We start from the raw sequence: 18133 nt of genomic DNA on the forward strand, positions 1-18133 counted from the left end.
GTGATTATTTGTTTCATGGCATGCATTAGTTCTTTCAGCTATTGCAGCCTAGTGGTTAATCATGTACTAGTTTTTATGATTTACACATACTGCCAAACATAGCTTATTTACTGATCAGAACCTGTAAATTATCATTTATATTCTATTTATCTAAATAGTAGTTCAGGTAGAAGTAATAGATTCATAGATTCATAGTTCAAAAATACCAAGCTTATTAGAGGTATTAATATTCAATAGATTTGAGAGTTCGTGCTCACTTGTCCCCTTTACACTGTGAAATCTACCCATTTCAAGACCTCACTCCTACTTGTTAAACATAAACCAGGTTAAACTTGTTCCTATATAAACTTACTAGGGGACTCAAAAAGGCTGCATTTGTATAATTATTTCCCTGGGAAGTACAAGGTTTAAAGATTATCAATGTATAACAATAGACTATTTTTAGATAAAGTGCAAGGTGCACTTAGTAATTTCCCCCCACATTATTATCATTTCTATTAAAAATAATAAAATTAATAGTTATGAAATAGAATTTCATTCTATTTTTTAATTGATGGATGTGAAATTGACAGTAAAAACAAGAGGGATTCACTACAGTGTGACAACAAATATCAAACCACTTGAGCTTCAAATATACAAAGAAGCAAAACATAAATGTCATCTCAACTGATACTAAAACTTTTAAAGAAAAATAAACTGACAGTGTTCATGGTTTTTACATTATTTTTGCAACAACTTATTTCAATCTGTTAACATCGTCCACTCCCGATTGGAACGTTCTATCTTAGCGCGTCACGTCTTTGATTGGTCGACTGGGAGCCGACGTCAAGAGTCCCTGAGAGACGCGTCGCTCACAGTGAAGATGTGTTCTGTACTCCTGCACTACATTCTACCACGGAAACAAGGTGAGCTGAAACATTTCATTTGGACATATACCTGTCGTTTTGTTTGCTAAGAGTGTTTTACCACTGTAGAATATATTTACGAACATCTAGTGGTTTCATGAATACATTCTTGAAGGCTGTCACTGTTTTCGGTCTCGAGTAAACTATGAAAAATAAACAATTGATTAATTGACTGACATAACTCATACAACGCAGAATTTACACTGTATTCATAATACGAGATTACTAATCTCCGGTTGGTCTCCAGTCTAAGTTATTTTGAAGGGAAAGTAAGTAAATTGTGAATATTGTAACAGGTTATTGTCTTATTTGCTCTTGAGTTCACTATTGTACAGGTAATGCATTTATGATATTTAAATATAGATGCACTACAAATTCAACAGAAAACAACTAGAATAGAAAAAGGGCACATGAACCCCGAGGCAGCTGTGATTTTAAAACTGCAGACAGGAATACACCACATTATCTTGTTTCTAAAATTCAATTAGGCTACATGTCTATATAAAGTCAAAAGATAAAAAATAAAAATAAAAATTTAAATTAAAAAATCCACTGAAATTATTTTACAAATCCAGAAAAACAACTTTAATTTATTGTTACTTATCCTGTTTACTAAAAGTGATAGGCTACGTGAATATATTGCATTTCATAAAATACTTGCTAAGAACTTTTTTTAAACAATTTAAACCTAATTCAATTTGCAAAGAAGTGCCTCATTTGATGAGTCAAAAGTCTTTTGGACAGTAACAGGATTCAGGATATTGCATTATAGCATCACATACTGCAGATCAATCATCATGTTAAATCCATTACTCATGCTGTTGATACACTGGTTTTGTTTTGTGTAATTCTACCAAACAGTTATTCATCATTTCTGTCTTGATTTCAACTCTCATTAGAGAATATGTATTCCTATTCACCCTTTTTTAAGCTCCGCCATGTAAAGTATTAACATCTCATTGATAAGTTATTGTTCGCTGGTTGTTTGTATAATGTTATGTATTAGCCTAGTCCTTAGTACCACTGGCATTTATTTGAAACTTGTTTTGATCAAGGTGTAACCCAGAGTAAATTGTGTCTCAGTGAGCTGTTTTCAAATATTTGCACAGCTAGCTTGACATACTGGTGTCTTAAGTTGTATAGATGGTCATATGATCATGTAAGGAAACAAGTTTTTTAAAAACAGATGCATCCAGGAATTTGCTTGTTTTTCTGTGCATATCAGAGCCATCTAATTTAATTAATAGTACATATTAGAGCCATTATCTGACAAGACTCTTAAGTGGGATCAGCATTATGCACTTTATATTCAACGGAAAACGTAATCATTTTCTGTAAATGTGCTCGATCTAAAAGTCCGCCCCTTCTCATGGTCAACTGACAGTGCCGTCACATGTTTTGTCTAATCTCAGCATTCTCCAAACAGTCCCACACTCAGCTTCATTGTGCGCTTATTTAGAACTCACATTTCATTGCAAATTACAGCAAATTTAGCATACAAATTGGGTTACATTTGTCCTTTTCATTAAATAATGACTTAATAATACCCTAATCATTTTCTTTTGAAGCCACTTGACCTGAAAGAGACTAATGGAGCATCTCAGAGGTTTTGATATGCTCATTACAGGTGCCGTAATTGCGCATAATGAAGTGACGGTGAATCTGAAGCATCAATAGATAGTCTTCTGAGCCTTCGCACAAGAGTCTTTAATAGCGAGAAGAACAACGGCCATCATGATAGACCTCAGCCACCTGAGCGAGGAGGAGCAGGAGAAGATCATGACTGTTTTAAAGAGGGATGCTGAGTTGAAGAAAGCTGAGGAGGAACGAATAAAGTAAGACTGCTCAGACACAAACCTTTATTAGAGTAAATGACCCCCCTCTCTTATTGTAAACGTGTAGTGTATATGAAAATATCTAGCAGTGACAGCAGTGTGATATACTACTATATGATATGAAACCATTTAAATGTTTCCATCTTGTTTCCATATTATAAATGACATTTTATGACCTCACATAAACAAATTACACTGAATATATTTACTCTGAAAAATAAAATTTAAATGAACTGCAAAATGCTACAAGGTAAATAGAATGGTGAAAAAAAGATGGTGACCAGTTATAGTACCTGAAATACACTTTCCATTATGTGACCAGTTATAGTACCTGAAATACACTTTCCATTATATATATATATATATACACAACCATTCAAAAGCTTGGGGTCAGTAAATAAAAAAAATATTTAGCAAGGATGCATTAAATTGATCAAAAGTGACAGTAAATACATTTGTAATGTTACAAAAAGAATAAAAATAAATGCTGCTCCTTTGAACTCTCTATTTATCAAAGAATTAAAAAATGTATCAGTTTACAAAAAAATATGAATCAGCACAACTGTTTTCAGCATTGATATTTAGAAGTTAATACATGTTTCTTAATAAACGTTAATGGAAATGTCTTTCTTAATTGTTTTGTAAAATTTAATAAATGTTTCTTGAGCATTTAATCAGCATATTAGAGTGATTTGATAAATTAATTACAATGGAAAACATTGAGTTATTTATAAACATTTTTTTTTAAATTTCTGTTACTGTTCCTGAGCAAATAAATGCAGCAAAAACGCATGTAAAACATTTGTATCACTCGTAAACTCGTGAACATTTTACACATATTCAATTAAATACATCAAAATATAACATGAAAAAAAAAAACGGCATTGATCCACAGAAAAACAGTGAGGTGTTTACATGAACACCACTGCACTAGCAAATTATTTGTTCTTGTGTTTAACGCTTTGAATGGAGACGGGAAGTCTACATGAAAGAAAGAATGCAGAATCTGGCCATGTCTGGGTGATTTCCCTGTGTTCCCTTACTCAACCTTGTATAAAAGGATTAAGTCTACCCTTGTGGAATAATTGTCTTGGCCTTTTCACATGACCAACATAGTTTCCACTCCTTCAAAAGTGAAGATGTGTTCCAATGGTTGTTTCCAAACACATGCTTTTAATCAAACCATTTTGAATCACTGCAAATGCTCACAATGTCTCTATTAAGGTTGTTTTGTAATGGCAGGTATATGTACCATTTAACAGTAACCAGCTCTCAAACAAGTCACAGTATAATTATTTGTCTCAAATTCTTGGGTTGTTTTTCTTAAAAAAAAAAAAAAGAAATCTCAATAAAACTCAGTAGAGTTTTATTAATTTTATAGGGTACAGCTACTTGGATATTTTGATAGTACCTAAGAAGCAACCATTATGAAAGATTTGGCATATGCAAAGCAAACAGAGTCAGTATTGAAGACAGTGTACTGTATAAACCAGTGAATGAAGAGTTTGTCCACACTCTTTGGTCATATGGAATGTTATTGATTAAGTAGACTTTAATACAGGAAAGCTGTGTAACATAATAAAGAAATAAAGTGCAATGGGGTACTGACATTTGGAAAGCCCAGTTTATGATCCTAGTACTCAAAGGATTGCCTGACACATTTGTACATAAAAATAATTTAACATTTTGTTAGCAAACAACAGAAAATGTGATTATTGCAGAACTTTCTTCCCTTGATTATTGGAGTACACTTATTTGCGCACTATGGAATGTACGGTATTTGTCCAGAAGACATGTTGAGGTGAGACTATGTTAGATGCATGTTGCTGAGAAATGCACTTGTTTATTTTTTCTTACTAAATTTGAAGGTTCTGCTCATTTGATTCCAGACAGCTGCAGAAAGCCGTCCCAGAGGAAGACAGGCGCAAGTATTTGTCAGGAGAATGGTTCTACGAGGTTAAGTCACAGAGACACCAGGACAGGATTCATGGCTCTGACATCATATTGGCATCAATGAATCAAAGGAAACCATCAGTTGTTGGTGAGACCAAAACACCTACAGTTCACACGTGCAACTCTTACTTAAACCTTGACTTAATGCTTTGTTTAGCGAGCCTATAAACAGCACTAAATATCAGTAAACATCTCACTATCCTTTTATATAGAGTATTTAACCAAGCCATGGGGCGGCAGATCAAGAAGCATCAGCAGAAAGGATAGTGATGGCTTCATTACGTCACCCAAAAAAACACAAACTACTGAGTCCTCAAAGCAACTAAAGGAAAGGTAATGGTAAATGTTCACGTACAAAAGCAAAGAAGTTGACACTACCTGATCAACTGTTTAGTGCTGCTGGCATAATCCTATATTGCATGTAGATACATTTGGTCTATTTCATCTAGTAGCTTGATTTTAATCAATTTATCCAGACTAACGGGTTAAAAACTGTTCATGCTTGCTAGAACCCTTTGGTTTGCACTATGCGTGCAACATCCACCCCCTCCCAGGTGCTTGTGTGCTTTACAGGTGTGGATACCTCATGATTTCAATATCTTTATGACTCGACTAGGGTCAACAGAGGAGTTTGCTCGCTGTACTTTTAATGCTCTTAATTGATCCTGGTCATTACAGGATGTCTGAAAGAACTTGAGTCCAAATCAGCTGGATATATTTTACATGCAAGCACTCATAACAATAAACAGGTTACTATTTGTTTTGAAATCAGGGAAAACGGTGAAACATTAGAGGTCCAGCAAGAAAACCTAAACATAGGCATGAGATCACCATCCAAGGTATGTAAGTGCTCATAGAAAAGTACAAACATATCAGTGTCAGCTGCCTTCACCATTACTGTATATCCGTGGGAGAAAGGGATCATATCATAATGGAATTAAAATTTCCAGTCCAAATGGACCATTTATTAAAAATTATGTGGAAATGGCCCCTACACTCTAAAAATAAAGAATCTAAAAGGAAAGAATCAGAAGAACCATTTTGGATTCTCCAAAGAACCCTTCAATGAACAGTTCTGAGCATTTTTCTTAGTGTGACAAACATTTTAATATTCTAAAGAACGTTTTATAAAAACCCTTTTGTATGGCAGAAAATGTCCATGGATGTTGAATGTATTTCATGGAACCATAAATGCTAATAAAGAAACTTTATTTTTTAAAAAGTCTACAGAACTTCCATGACTTACAGCAATATACATTAACATTATGGCTTCCCACCACATTTAGACGAAACACCTAATTATAATCAGACACTTTGCCTGCCAGGTCAATATGCGGTACCAAGGAGGAAATATGATAGATTTATGATCGTCATAATATAACACAGGCTGTGCAAAGAGGCTGTTACTGAAGGATTGAACAGAGCAAACTACAGTATACTGGACTCTACAGCAGACCTGCAGCTTGTGAGTAAACACAGCTGTTTCTCATGTCATATCCAACGGAGCTGTTAAGCATAGAGATAGATTAAAAAAAAACTTATTTCAATGTATCAGAGAGAGGGTGGAAAATTATCATACATTTTATCAGGAAACTAGTTTTGGCACTTTCACTAACAGTATAAAGATATCAAATTATTTCACAAAAATTTATGATATGACCCCTTTTAAGTCCAGGTCAATCTAGTGTGTGAATTTTGGGGTGAAAGTTAATGTTATAAGACAAATTAAATCAATATGACATCAATAATCAATGCATTTCTTCATTGCCTCTTTTAACAAACTTTGCCTATTTACCTGGTTTCAGCCAAGACACAACCCATTCAACAGTGTTGCGATAGAGCTTGATTTTGAGGAGACATCAGGACCCTTTACATCAGGACCTGGACTCAGGAAATCATTAGACAGGGGCTCTGATTCACAAGGTTGATGTGACAACATTGTATAATGTCCATTTATACTCAGAAGTTTTAAGAAACTTGTTATGTTTTGTGTTCTCCCTTGCTTACAAGTCTCACATTTGCAGTGAAACATCAGGAAGCAAGTAACAGTGAAGTTAAAAGAGAGGTCTCTCCTGGTCAAAAGCCTGTGCCAAAGAAGAGAACCAAAATCAACAAACCCCAGGGCTCTATCTCAGAAAGCACCAGCTCTGTGTCCACCCAGAGCATGTCCAGCCAGAGTGTGTCCACCACAGCAGGCTCAGGTATCAGGTCTCCACCAAGAAGTATCCCCAAACACAGCTCAAATGAGCCAACTCTCAAGAGCCAACTGCGTCAACCAGTTGTATCTCTAAGCCATGTTTGCAAAAACACCAGCCAAGGAAAGGATCCTGAAGAATCTAGACTTTCTCTGGGAAGTACAGAGGAATCAAGTAGCAAAATTGAAAACAAGGAGCCATTTAGCTCCCCTTCACCAATGAAGTTGCCAAAGTCACGTTTACCAGTGAGAGCCTCATCGCAACTGATAAACCCTTCGCAGGGGTTACAAGAGAAGCCAAAGATACAACCACGTCTAAGTCTAAACTCTATCACAAGAGCAGATGATGGCAAGAAAGTAGAAGAACTTCTAAAACAAAAGAGAGAAACAAATAGTTGCCTTCCTCAGTCACCAAGTATGGGATTGGAGGGCCAAACCATTTCTGGTGAAATGTATGTTCCTCGTGAGAATGCAATGTTTGCATTGACTGACAACTATAAAAAGCCACTGGATGAGATCACTGCCCCTCAACCTACACAGCACAAATCTGAGAATGGGGAAAATCATGTGGCTCAGTTTCCAAAATTGGAAGCGATAAGAATTGAAGAAAATATGAAGAAAACTGCTGTTGGTATGATCCATATTTTTTTAAAGGAGTAGTTTGCCAAAATAATTTTGTCGTTGACCCATCCTCTTTTCAAAATGTTTGACTTACTTTCTTCTGCAGAATACAAATGAGATAAATTAATGAAAATCTTTTTGAATTCTGGGTGAATTCAAAAACAGTATAATGGCAGTACACTGGGACTCACTTTAATGCCTAATGAATCACCCAAATATGTCAGCTAAATATAGATGTGTCTCACCAATCATTTTCCAAGTGTGCCGATCAGTTTTGGTGAAAAACAACCTGATATTCAAGTAATTGTATATTAATCCAGCTTTTCACACTTCAGTCCAATAGTTGTTTGAAATGTTCACTTGCTTCTGCCGCTTCAACCCAGCGTTCCAGAAACTACCACCTACAAGGAATATCCACCCAACTAGATATTCATAAACTTTTCACCTGTGTGTATCCACTGTTGTTTTCTGCAGAAGAAAAAAGACATACAGATTTGAAATGACATAAAAGTTAGTAAATTACATAATTTTCATATTTGGGTGAAATAATCTAAAATTTTGAATAAATTAAACTATATATTTTTTAAATTAAATTATTGCTTACAATAGTTACTTGAAATTTAAAACGTTCAATACTGTTTGTCTTATAGGTCAACAATTTCCCAGATCCCTCAACATAACAGATACATTCAACAAGACAGATGCCTCTTCTGACTGTGAGACTAGCAGCAACCCCCTTGTCTTCAACATAAAACAAAAGACTAATAACTCAAAACAAGAAAATGCCAAACCGGAGGTCATGACAGATGAACACATTCCGACACCTAATGATGAACATGGAGATTCCATTGCCAAAGTTCTTGAGTGGTTTAGCAGAAGCTCAGACAGCAGTGATAGGCTTGATATAGAGAGCAATGTCCATGAGGACATGGAAGTGGACACCAAGATCGATGACATAGACTTTGAAGATGAGGTTGATCAGAGATCCAATCCAAGGGATAATGTGTACTTGATCATACCATGCCAGAGTGAAGAGATTCCATTAGAAGTCAATACGATATTTCTACAACAGACTGATTGGAGAAAGGAACAGAGTGTTGATGAGCCTACCCAAAACATTCCAAAAGAACGAAGATCTGAATCTGCCTCTCATAAAGAACCTCTCATCAGGAATCTCTCTATTGACTCTGCTCTTACTGCAAACAATGCTCCTCCAAAGATCCCAGAGGTGAATATTTCTGTAGGTGGGAAAGTAAGTCAAAATGAGAACAAAACAGAAGCTTTTATCAAGAGAGAGGAAATGACCAAAGTTAAACTGGAAAAAACTGATATCAAGCATACTCGGCATCTGCCAAAAGAAAGACCAGGTGCTGAAGAGAACCAGAGACCAAAAATTGCCAATTTGAAATCATTCTGGGAGAAAGAAAACATTGGTCCAAAGATTTTGATCAGCAAATCTAGTGCTCCTGGTATAACTGAAAAATTAATCCCTAGTGATGTTAGCAGCAAGCCGACTGAATGTGTAGAGGAACAACAGAGAAGTGAACAGAGCTTGAAAGCAACATCTCCAGGACATCAGAAAAAAGAGACAGTTGTGGAAGATTTAGACCTTGAGCATATAGGAAGTGCTAACCACATCTATAAACCCCAAGTACCCATTGTTACAGATGAATCAAAACCGCCATTGATATATGCTAATCAGAAGAATGAACAAATACTTGCAAGCTCTCTCTTAGACAAAGTAGTTTCTCTTCCATGTTTAAAATCATCGTCACCATCACTTGACAGTGGATCCTTGCTATTGGGTCAAAATAGTGATAGCATGGGAGGCACAGTTAGCACACACAGTAGTGATGCAGATCACACCTGTCCAAAAGAATTAGAGGCAAAATCAAGAACTACACAAAGAACCAATCAAGTGCCTTTCGTTAAACAGAATGCCCAGCAAGAGAGCATGGCAGAGAGCATCAAGCAACTAAAGTCCTTCTGGGAGAAAGAATCTAAAACATCAGCAGCTCAAATCAGATCGACTACCACTGCTCGAATGAACCAAAGATTTACAAAGTCTGAATTTGATCTCAGAACAATAGGTACAGAGTATGATGATGATGATGTTGATGACAGTTCTTCAGCCAGAGATAGACTGTCTCCTAATTTCCCTGTGCAACCTCTACGGAAGGATAAGCCAGTTGTGATGGATGGTATGAGCACTTTACAGTTTAAGAACCTTCGTGACTTCTGGGGAGGACCACCAACAAAATCTGGACGAAGCTCACCGGTCCTTGAAAGTGGAATTCAGAGATCCTTAAGTCCACAAAGTCCAAAAGAGAGAGCCAATGTCAAAGACTTTGTTAATGACAGCCAGAATGGTAAAACATCCTCACCAGCCAAAACTAGAGCATTCCAGTCTCCCTCAAAGAAGAGGATTATGTCAAGACAAGAATCAAAAAACGATCAGTCAAATGGGGGCGAAGCAATATCTCATGGAGTGTCTCATTCTCTTCAGGCACAGAAAGGCTCTCAGAACGCATCAAAATCCACAATGGTACCTAAACCTCAGGCTGGTCAAGAGTCACAACCTCAGCAGGGTAGAAGAAACAACAAAGGCAGTCTAAATGGAAAAGCAAGTGCCATGAGACGTGCCACCAGCATGTTTTCAGTGAACACTGCGTTTGAGGAGCAAAGCCAGGACTTACATCTTCAGTCCAAGAAGTCTCAGGGTCCCAATATGCAACAGGTCAAGAAGACACCAGAAGCTAGCATTACACAAACCAGAAAAACACAAGAAGCTAGCTATACCATGCCAAAAACATCCTCAGAAAACTCTTGGAGAGACAGAGACAAAAATACTCAGAGAAGACCATCACGTACCTCAGAGGATTCCGACTCTCAACCTCTTGCTAGATCTTTCATTCCACGGGACTACCAACATTACCTTGGAATTACAGAAGATAGAAGTATATACACTCCACCTCCAGCTACAGAGCAGGTTGATAATTTTATCTGCACTTCATTTACATCATCTCCAGAGACAAACTGCAGCTGTAAGTGTTCCCCAGTAAAAACCAGTACTCCAGTACAGGGTTCCCCCGACCGCCTGGGACTCCACTCAACCACACAAACTGATGGAAATGCCATTAAGGGGAGTTCAAACCGTAAGTTTGAAGCTTTTTCTCTCATCATACTGTACAGGTTTCTCAAACATTTTTAACCAAAGACCCCTTTCATCTATACTTGGAATACAATGTAAGATAAAAGTGATTAGTATAGATCATATAGTTAATATAGATAAAACATTTACATCCACACATTTGGCAGACATTTTTATCCAAAAGTTACTTGCGTTGCATTTAAGCTATGCATTCCTTGGGAATTGAACATGACCTTCTGTTGCTATCGCCATGCTCTATTGTTTGAGCTACAGGAACACAAGTTTTATCAACTGCTAGGTGTAAATCGTTAATCTGATTCTTTAGAAAATTAATAATAATTTAATACTAAGGGTTAATGATTTAGAAAAAGTTGCTAACCATAAGCAATAAACATGTATGTGCATTCATAAAAGATAAACTTACATAAATTAATGTAGTTAAATGTATTTACATCAGTGTTGTATAAGATGTTTCCACAGCTTTCCTTTCAAGTGTTAAATCAAACAGAAAGAAGTGCTCACATTACACAATAGCACAAGAACAGGAAACACAAGTTCTCTCATGAACACATTCTTCGTGCTTGTTTTATTAATTCTTTATACTTTTATTGGATCAAACTGTCACTGTTAAATCTTGCAGGTGAAAATGAGAGTCCCATTCTGAAAGCTTTGAGACAAGCTTCATCTAGACCTGTATACCATAAGAGCATGGAAGACATCAGCCTTTTTCCTAGTGAGCATCAATTCTCTATTATGTCAAACACTTTAAACTGTAACAGAATATAATTTATATATTTTTTGTCATTAGTTTTTCAACTGAAAGTACCATATCCTTATTTAGCTGTCCCTTTCATAGTATACTTCTAGTATAGAAGAATAAAATATCTTCCAGAGTAAAACACCTTATTATTTGTCTTTAATTGGAGAGTTCACATGACAACAGAATCTGTTCTAGTTTGTCATTGTGATCTCTTCTCTAAGGACAAGACCAAAAATTCAAACAAACAAATGACTACATACAGGACAACTATGATGGCAAGTCTCAAACTTAACTTCTCATATGTTTTATATTCAGTTTTAATTATATTTTGAGACACTAATCTTGTTGGCATCATATTTGCACATTTATTTGATTTCTTCTGCCATCTTGTTTAAGTCTCAGTTGCCCAGACTTCCTTCACGACCTCAGATCCAGAGCACCTGAAGCAACTCAGCAAATCAGTGCCCTCATTTCTACAAAAAGAAGTTGGTTCATTTGTCATTTTTATCTAAGATAAAAGGCCAGGTCACAAAAAAATGTGTGGTGCTCAAAATGTCTGCCGCTGTTCTGTCTTTTTAGAGTGACGGAGGAGAGAGTGACTCAGAGAGCAGTTCCCGCAGTAGCGTCCCACAGTGGAATAACAGACAATTTACTAACCTCAGCAACTACTCTGGCTCCACCTCTGTATGTTCATATACTGTATATTAAATACTAAACTATTTACCAAGTTATTTACCAAGCATATAATATCAAATTATATACAGTAGTATACAGCTCTGGAAAAAATTGAGACCACTGCAAAATTATCAGTTTCTCTGGTTTTACTATTTATAGGTATGTGTTTGGGTAAAATTAAATTTTTTGTTTTATTCTATAAACTACTGACAACATTTCTCCCAAATTCAAAATAAAAATATTGTAATTTAGAGCATTTATTTGCAGAAAACGACAACTGGTCAAAATAACAAAAAAGATGCAGTGTTGTCAGACCTCGAATAATGGAAAGAAAATAAGTTCATATTCATTTTTAAACAACACAATACTAATGTTTTATTTTCAATCACAGCTTTCATGCGTCTTGGCATGCTCTCCACCAATCTTTCACATTGATGTTGGGTGACTTTATGTCACTCCTTGTGCAAAAATTCAAGCAGCTCGGCTTTGTTTGATGGCTTGTGACCATCCATCTTAATCTTGATCACATTCCAGAGGTTTTCAATGGGGTTCAGGTCTGGAGATTAGGCTGGCCATGACGGTCTTGATCTGGTGGTCCTCCATCCACACCTTGGTTGACCTGGCTGTGTGGCATGGAGTATTATCCTGCTGGAAAAAAACAATCCTCAGAGTTGTGGAACATTGTCAGAGCAGAAGCAAGCAAGTGTTTTTCCAGGATAACCTTGTACGTGGCTTGATTCATGCGTCCTTCACAAAGACAAATCTCGATTCTAGCCTTGCTGAAGCACCCCCAGATCATCACCGATCCTCCACCAAATTTCACAGTGGGTCCAAGACATGGTGGCTTGTAGGCTTCTCCAGGTCTCTGTCTAACCATTAGATGACCAGGTGTTGGACAAAGCTGAAAATTGGAGTCATTAGAGAAGATGACCTACTCCAGTCCAATCCTTATGGTCTTTTGCAAACCTCAGTCTGGCTATTCCTTGCTTCTAATTGATGAAGGGTTTTTTTTTAAAATCTTTGCACGACTTCAGCCCTGCCCCTAGGAGCCTGTTTCGAACCGTCTTCGCCGTGCACTTCACCCAAGCTGCCATTTGCCATTCTTTTTGTAGGTCACTTGATGTCATCCTATGGTTGTTGAGTGACATTCGAAAGAGTTGGCGGTCATCCCAGTCAGCAGAGAGTCGTTTTCGCCCTCTGCCGATTTTGTTCAGGTGATCACCTAATCAGCACCTCATTCAGTTGATTGAGGTGTGCCTGTGTTGGAACTCAACAGACACCAGACTGGAAGGGCTGCCATACATGTAGAGATGCTGATTTAAGAAAAATTTTCAGGTCTCTTAATTTTTTCCAGAGCTGTATACTCCATATACAAAGGCAAATGTACCCAGAAAATTATCCCATTTGCCTCAGATATAAATAATGAAGCACCATTCACAGCCAAGTTTACATCCGTAATCGGACATAATCCAAATCCAAAAATAGGATATTCAATGAGAAAAAAAGTAATGTTGGGCTTTATTTTATCCTGATTATGAATATAAACATAATTTTGGTTATGTACAGTGATGAATTGATCACAGTAAAACCAGAACATTTACTTATTTACTTACTTTACTTTACTTACTTATTTTATGAAATAAAATAGGGTCCAATTTAATTTGACGTTGAGCACATTGATGTACTGGAAATTATTCAATATTGTATTTCCATTACCTTCAGGTTAGTGGCAGTGTTGCTAGCGTGTACAATAGTGACTACAGCAGCGTTGACGTTCAAGGGAGCATCCAGTTTTCACTAAACTATGTGCACAAGTTGCGGGAGTTCCATATCTTTGTCGTTCAGTGCCAGAATCTGGCAGCAGTGGACAAGAAGAGGAATCGATCTGACCCGTAAGACTGCGATCTCAATACCACCCACCCCTTTCTCCTCTAAATAGATATTTTCTTCATAGAGAACTTGTGCTTTGTTTTCTAGGTATGTTAAGAGTTACCTCATACCTGATTCTGCCAATTTGGGAAAAAGAAAAACCGCTGTGAAGAAGAAAACACTGAATCCTACATACAATGAGATTCTTAGGGTAAGGAAATCACTGGAAGAATAAGTCAGGGCCAGTGTTCCCATTTTTATTGGAGCAAGCAATCATGTGTTTTACACATTTAATAACATTGCTGATCAAATAAATGGTTTGATATACTGTATATGCACATCACTTTTCACACCGTTGTTGTTTCATGAATTGTGTAATGTTTCATAATTGTTTTACTGTTGATTTTGAGCCAAAATGTTTATAATAGGCTGTTTGATGGAAGGTTAAACTGTGACAACTTACCCCATATATATTGGACAACATGCCCCACTATTGGCTGTGTTCAATCAATTTACTGTACTCATTCCCGTTCTAACGGTGGAATTTTGGCCTTTAAGACTTTAATACATGTGTCTATACAAAAATGCTTGAATACTTGAAAAATAACCCTAACATAAGAGATATTCACTGGATTAATAAGTGACAAATAGCCCCAGTGTCCCCTACATGCATCATACCACATGATTAATAATCTCCGTTCATTTTATTATTTGATGCATACAGTACAGAGTTCGATTGGAGTACCTGATGTGCCAGGTTCTCAACCTTTCAGCATGGCACAATGACACATTTGGTCATAACAGCTTTCTGGGTGAGATAGAGCTTGACCTCTCCTCATGGGATTTTAACGACACAGAGATGAAGCTTTTGCCTCTTAAACCAAGGGTACAGTATTGAATGTGTCAATAATTTCTCTTAGGTGAAACTTGTCTTACAATTTTAAAAGTTAAAATATTTAATACATGAAAGTACAAATCTCTCTTGATTTCAGAATCTCTTCTCACAGACCACAAACAGCCTCCACCCATCTGACTTAAGAGGACAGATGAGACTGGCCATACGTTTCCTGCCTCAGATCTCCCACTGTAAGGCTCCACCATTACAATCGTTTTCTAATTACAATATAATTCACATACATGCAGCTTATATACCGAAAGACTGCACATTATGTCACAAATAAAGTCAAATATCACAGATTTGTCAATTGATCTGTGTGAGTGTTTATTTTTTCAATCCAGCAAAGAACATTCCTGGCTCTGGTGAAGTGCATATCTGGGTCAAAGACTGCAAGAATCTGCCTCTTATCAGAAGTCCAACTATTGACCCATATGTGAAATGGTATTATATTATTTTATATATAAAAAAAAAACATCTTCAAGATCCCATTAAGTAATTGTTAAATTCTTTGCACAGCTTTGTACTCCCCGACACCAGCAAAAAGAGCCGTCAGAAAACTCGGGTGCTGAAGAGAACAGCCAACCCCATGTTTAATCACACTATGGTGTATGATGGCTTTAAGGCAGAGGACCTAAAAGAGGCTTGTGTGGAGCTTACTGTTTGGGACCGGGACCGTCTAGCCAATCACTTGCTCGGAGGCCTGAGACTCGGCTTGGGCACAGGTGCAGCCCAGTGTTGGGATCTTTGTGTGTTCTGAGATCTACAAACATAAACATATAAAATACATATTAACACAAATATATATGCATTTAATAAGTCAATCTCGTTTTACAGGCAGGAGTTATGGAGTAGTGGTGGACTGGATGGACTCTACAGCAGAGGAGGTCACTTTATGGAGGAGAATGATGGAATCTCCCAATGAATGGGTGGAAGGCTTGTTACCACTGAGGATGGTAACAGCAGCCAAAAACACATGGAAATGAGATTACAGTGACTATTATCAAAGTCCACATACAATATCTTGCATTAGTTATAATTCATAGTAAAATAGATTAGGTTTCTGTCACATTAAGAAAGACATTCTGGTCCCCATTACACATGGGATTAACATACGTTTCTTATCCAGATAGTATTGTGTTATTCTTCAGCTGGATCTTCACTTCAATGCTTGTCCAGTATGACTGAACAAAGACCCAAATGAACTTACCCACACAAAATGTAAAATGGCACTTGCATACAGTATGTCCAGAGGTGGACGTTGGGGTAATTTTTCTAATATTATCGTTTTTATTATATTTTTTAAGAAGTTGATGAATTGTGTAGTTAATGAGAATACCTGAAAAGATATAGACATATAATTTGAAACTAAAAAAAAAAAAACAACGCCAAAATTCAAAGCAATGGCAAAAAAACACCAAAAATGTGTTTAACCAGGAAAATCTGAGGAAGATGCAAAATGTGTGTATTGCAATGTTGTCTCCCATAATTGGGATTGAATTTTATTGCCCAGGATGTGCAAAATGTGCTGATGGTGACTGCTTTATTTGTAAAATACACCTGTACCAAAGCCGTAGATATACTGTACTACAAGTAAAATAATGCTGGATACACCTGATAAAATACCTTATAAAATAGCAGAAATCTTATGAAAAGTGATTACATAAACAGAAACCTGTTTACAATGCAGAAGCTGTTATTTTTTTCTTGCTATATCAAAGGTATTTGTATATGGTGACAAATTGTATCCTATGACTTATGCAATTATATGATATGTAAATCACTTCTACATGCACAGAATACCTGGATGACCCACAACTACATCTGACAAGAAAGTGAGACTCCCTACAAGCATGCAATTTGAAAATCTGTTGCCTTTGTTCATGGCTCAATTCTGGACACAATTGCTTTTAAGATAATTGACTGAACCATAAATCCACATTCGTGACAGTGTTGACTGGCTAATGAAGAAAATTAATTTAGTCAGAATAAATGGCTGTATAAAAGGCTACCATGACCCCTTGAGCCAAAGCAATTTAGTCAGGAACAATATGAAACTTCCGATCCCTAGCACCACCTAGTGAAGAGAGCGCAGTTTATCACATGCGTCCTTGTACTGGCATATTATTTATTAGTACATGCACATTATAAATACACAAATCACAACATCGTATCGTTAATCATTCAAACGAACACCTAGTTTAAAACATATCAAACCAATTAAACATCATAGAGGGAGTACTGAATTGGACTTGTATTACATGACAATAGAATTCTGACAACGCATGCAAATACAATACACCACTATTAAAATCTGGTGCAAAGAGCCCCAGAAAGGAGGAGGTGAGACATGGTCATGCTCACAAAACAACGGCTCTGGTGATACTAGAGGAGCAGAGCTGTCTGATCATGTGTCTGTCTCATCACTATTTCCTGTCTCAAAGGACTAGAAACACTGCATCAAGCCACAGTCTTTCAGAAAGTGCAAAAGAATGTGTACCCGTGGGAGAGAAAGTTATTTTGTTCTGAAATTCACAGATTGCATCTAAAGATACACAAAAGTGTGACATCTGAATGTTTGCCCTCTTGACCCACATTCGTTGAACTTGATATCAAGATATAGAAAGTCAAAATATGTCAATTATTTTCCAAAATAATCTGGAAACAGATAATTAAAATATATTAATGCTAACCCAAAGATGGGAAGCAGTTAATTTAATATTTTGATGCCTGTAATAAGACGATAAGAGAGGCGTCGGCTGTCTGACATCTTTTAAAGGGATAGTTCAACAATAAATAAATATTCTGTGATCATTTACTCACCCTCAAGTTGTTTCCAAACCAGTATGAGTTTCTTTCTTCTGTTGGACAAAAACAAAAAAAAACAATTTTTTTTTGGTTCAAAAGGGTAGAAAACGTACTGGGTTACTAACGTAACCTCGGTTCTCTCTAGAAAGGGAACGAGTACTGCGTAATATCTTACGCTATGGGGAAAACCTCTTTTCCACGAGATATTGAAGCCAAAAATTACCCTTAATTTTGAATTAATGTAAAACGCTGTGCAGCAGCATGCAGACATAGGCAAGACTGCTTGCACGCCTATTGGCTGCCCTGCGGCAACAGCAGCAGCCTATCGAGAGAGGCTCGGCGTGACACATATCCAATGTGGGCATTTTGCGCCCATTTCGTCACGTCCCGCCAGAAAGGGCGTGGTCTCGCCCTATTAACATAGCTCGATTAGGCTGGTACAACTGGTTTTCATCGCCGAAGCGAAC

General features: G+C 36.8%; 1 protein-coding gene across 2 annotated transcripts; it reads left to right on the forward strand.

The window, feature by feature from the left end:
- Positions 1 to 839: 839 nt before the first annotated feature.
- On the forward strand, positions 840 to 16547 carry sytl2b (synaptotagmin-like 2b). 2 transcript variants are annotated; one of them, XM_077208640.1, is made up of 19 exons: positions 840 to 905; positions 2533 to 2740; positions 4630 to 4781; positions 4906 to 5026; positions 5466 to 5532; positions 6499 to 6616; positions 6718 to 7518; positions 8159 to 10663; positions 11300 to 11392; positions 11641 to 11694; positions 11816 to 11904; positions 11999 to 12103; positions 13817 to 13986; positions 14072 to 14174; positions 14688 to 14849; positions 14956 to 15049; positions 15203 to 15302; positions 15378 to 15583; positions 15696 to 16547. In XM_077208640.1, the coding sequence occupies exons 2-19, from the start codon at positions 2640 to 2642 to the stop codon at positions 15842 to 15844; spliced, it is 5190 nt and encodes a 1729-aa protein (XP_077064755.1). In that variant the 5' UTR covers positions 840 to 905; positions 2533 to 2639; the 3' UTR covers positions 15845 to 16547. The 2 variants fall into 2 exon arrangements, with proteins under 2 accessions (XP_077064755.1, XP_077064756.1); XM_077208641.1 differs by having other exon boundaries at positions 14971 to 15049.
- The last annotated feature ends 1586 nt before the right edge of the window (positions 16548 to 18133 follow it).

The sequence above is a fragment of the Siphateles boraxobius genome, unplaced genomic scaffold (genome assembly GCF_051911475.1).
Source record: "Siphateles boraxobius isolate OS27281-9 unplaced genomic scaffold, OSU_SipBor_1 6, whole genome shotgun sequence".
Lineage (NCBI taxonomy): Eukaryota > Metazoa > Chordata > Actinopteri > Cypriniformes > Leuciscidae > Siphateles > Siphateles boraxobius.

Coding starts and splice junctions, on each gene's coding strand:
- sytl2b (XM_077208640.1), top strand. CDS start 2,640: ATGATAGACCTCAGCCACCTGAGCGAGGAGGAGCAGGAGAAGATCATG. Junction 12,104..13,816: donor ACTACTCTGGCTCCACCTCT/GTATGTTCATAT, acceptor CATTACCTTCAG/GTTAGTGGCAGTGTTGCTAG. Junction 15,303..15,377: donor ATTGACCCATATGTGAAATG/GTATTATATTAT, acceptor TTCTTTGCACAG/CTTTGTACTCCCCGACACCA.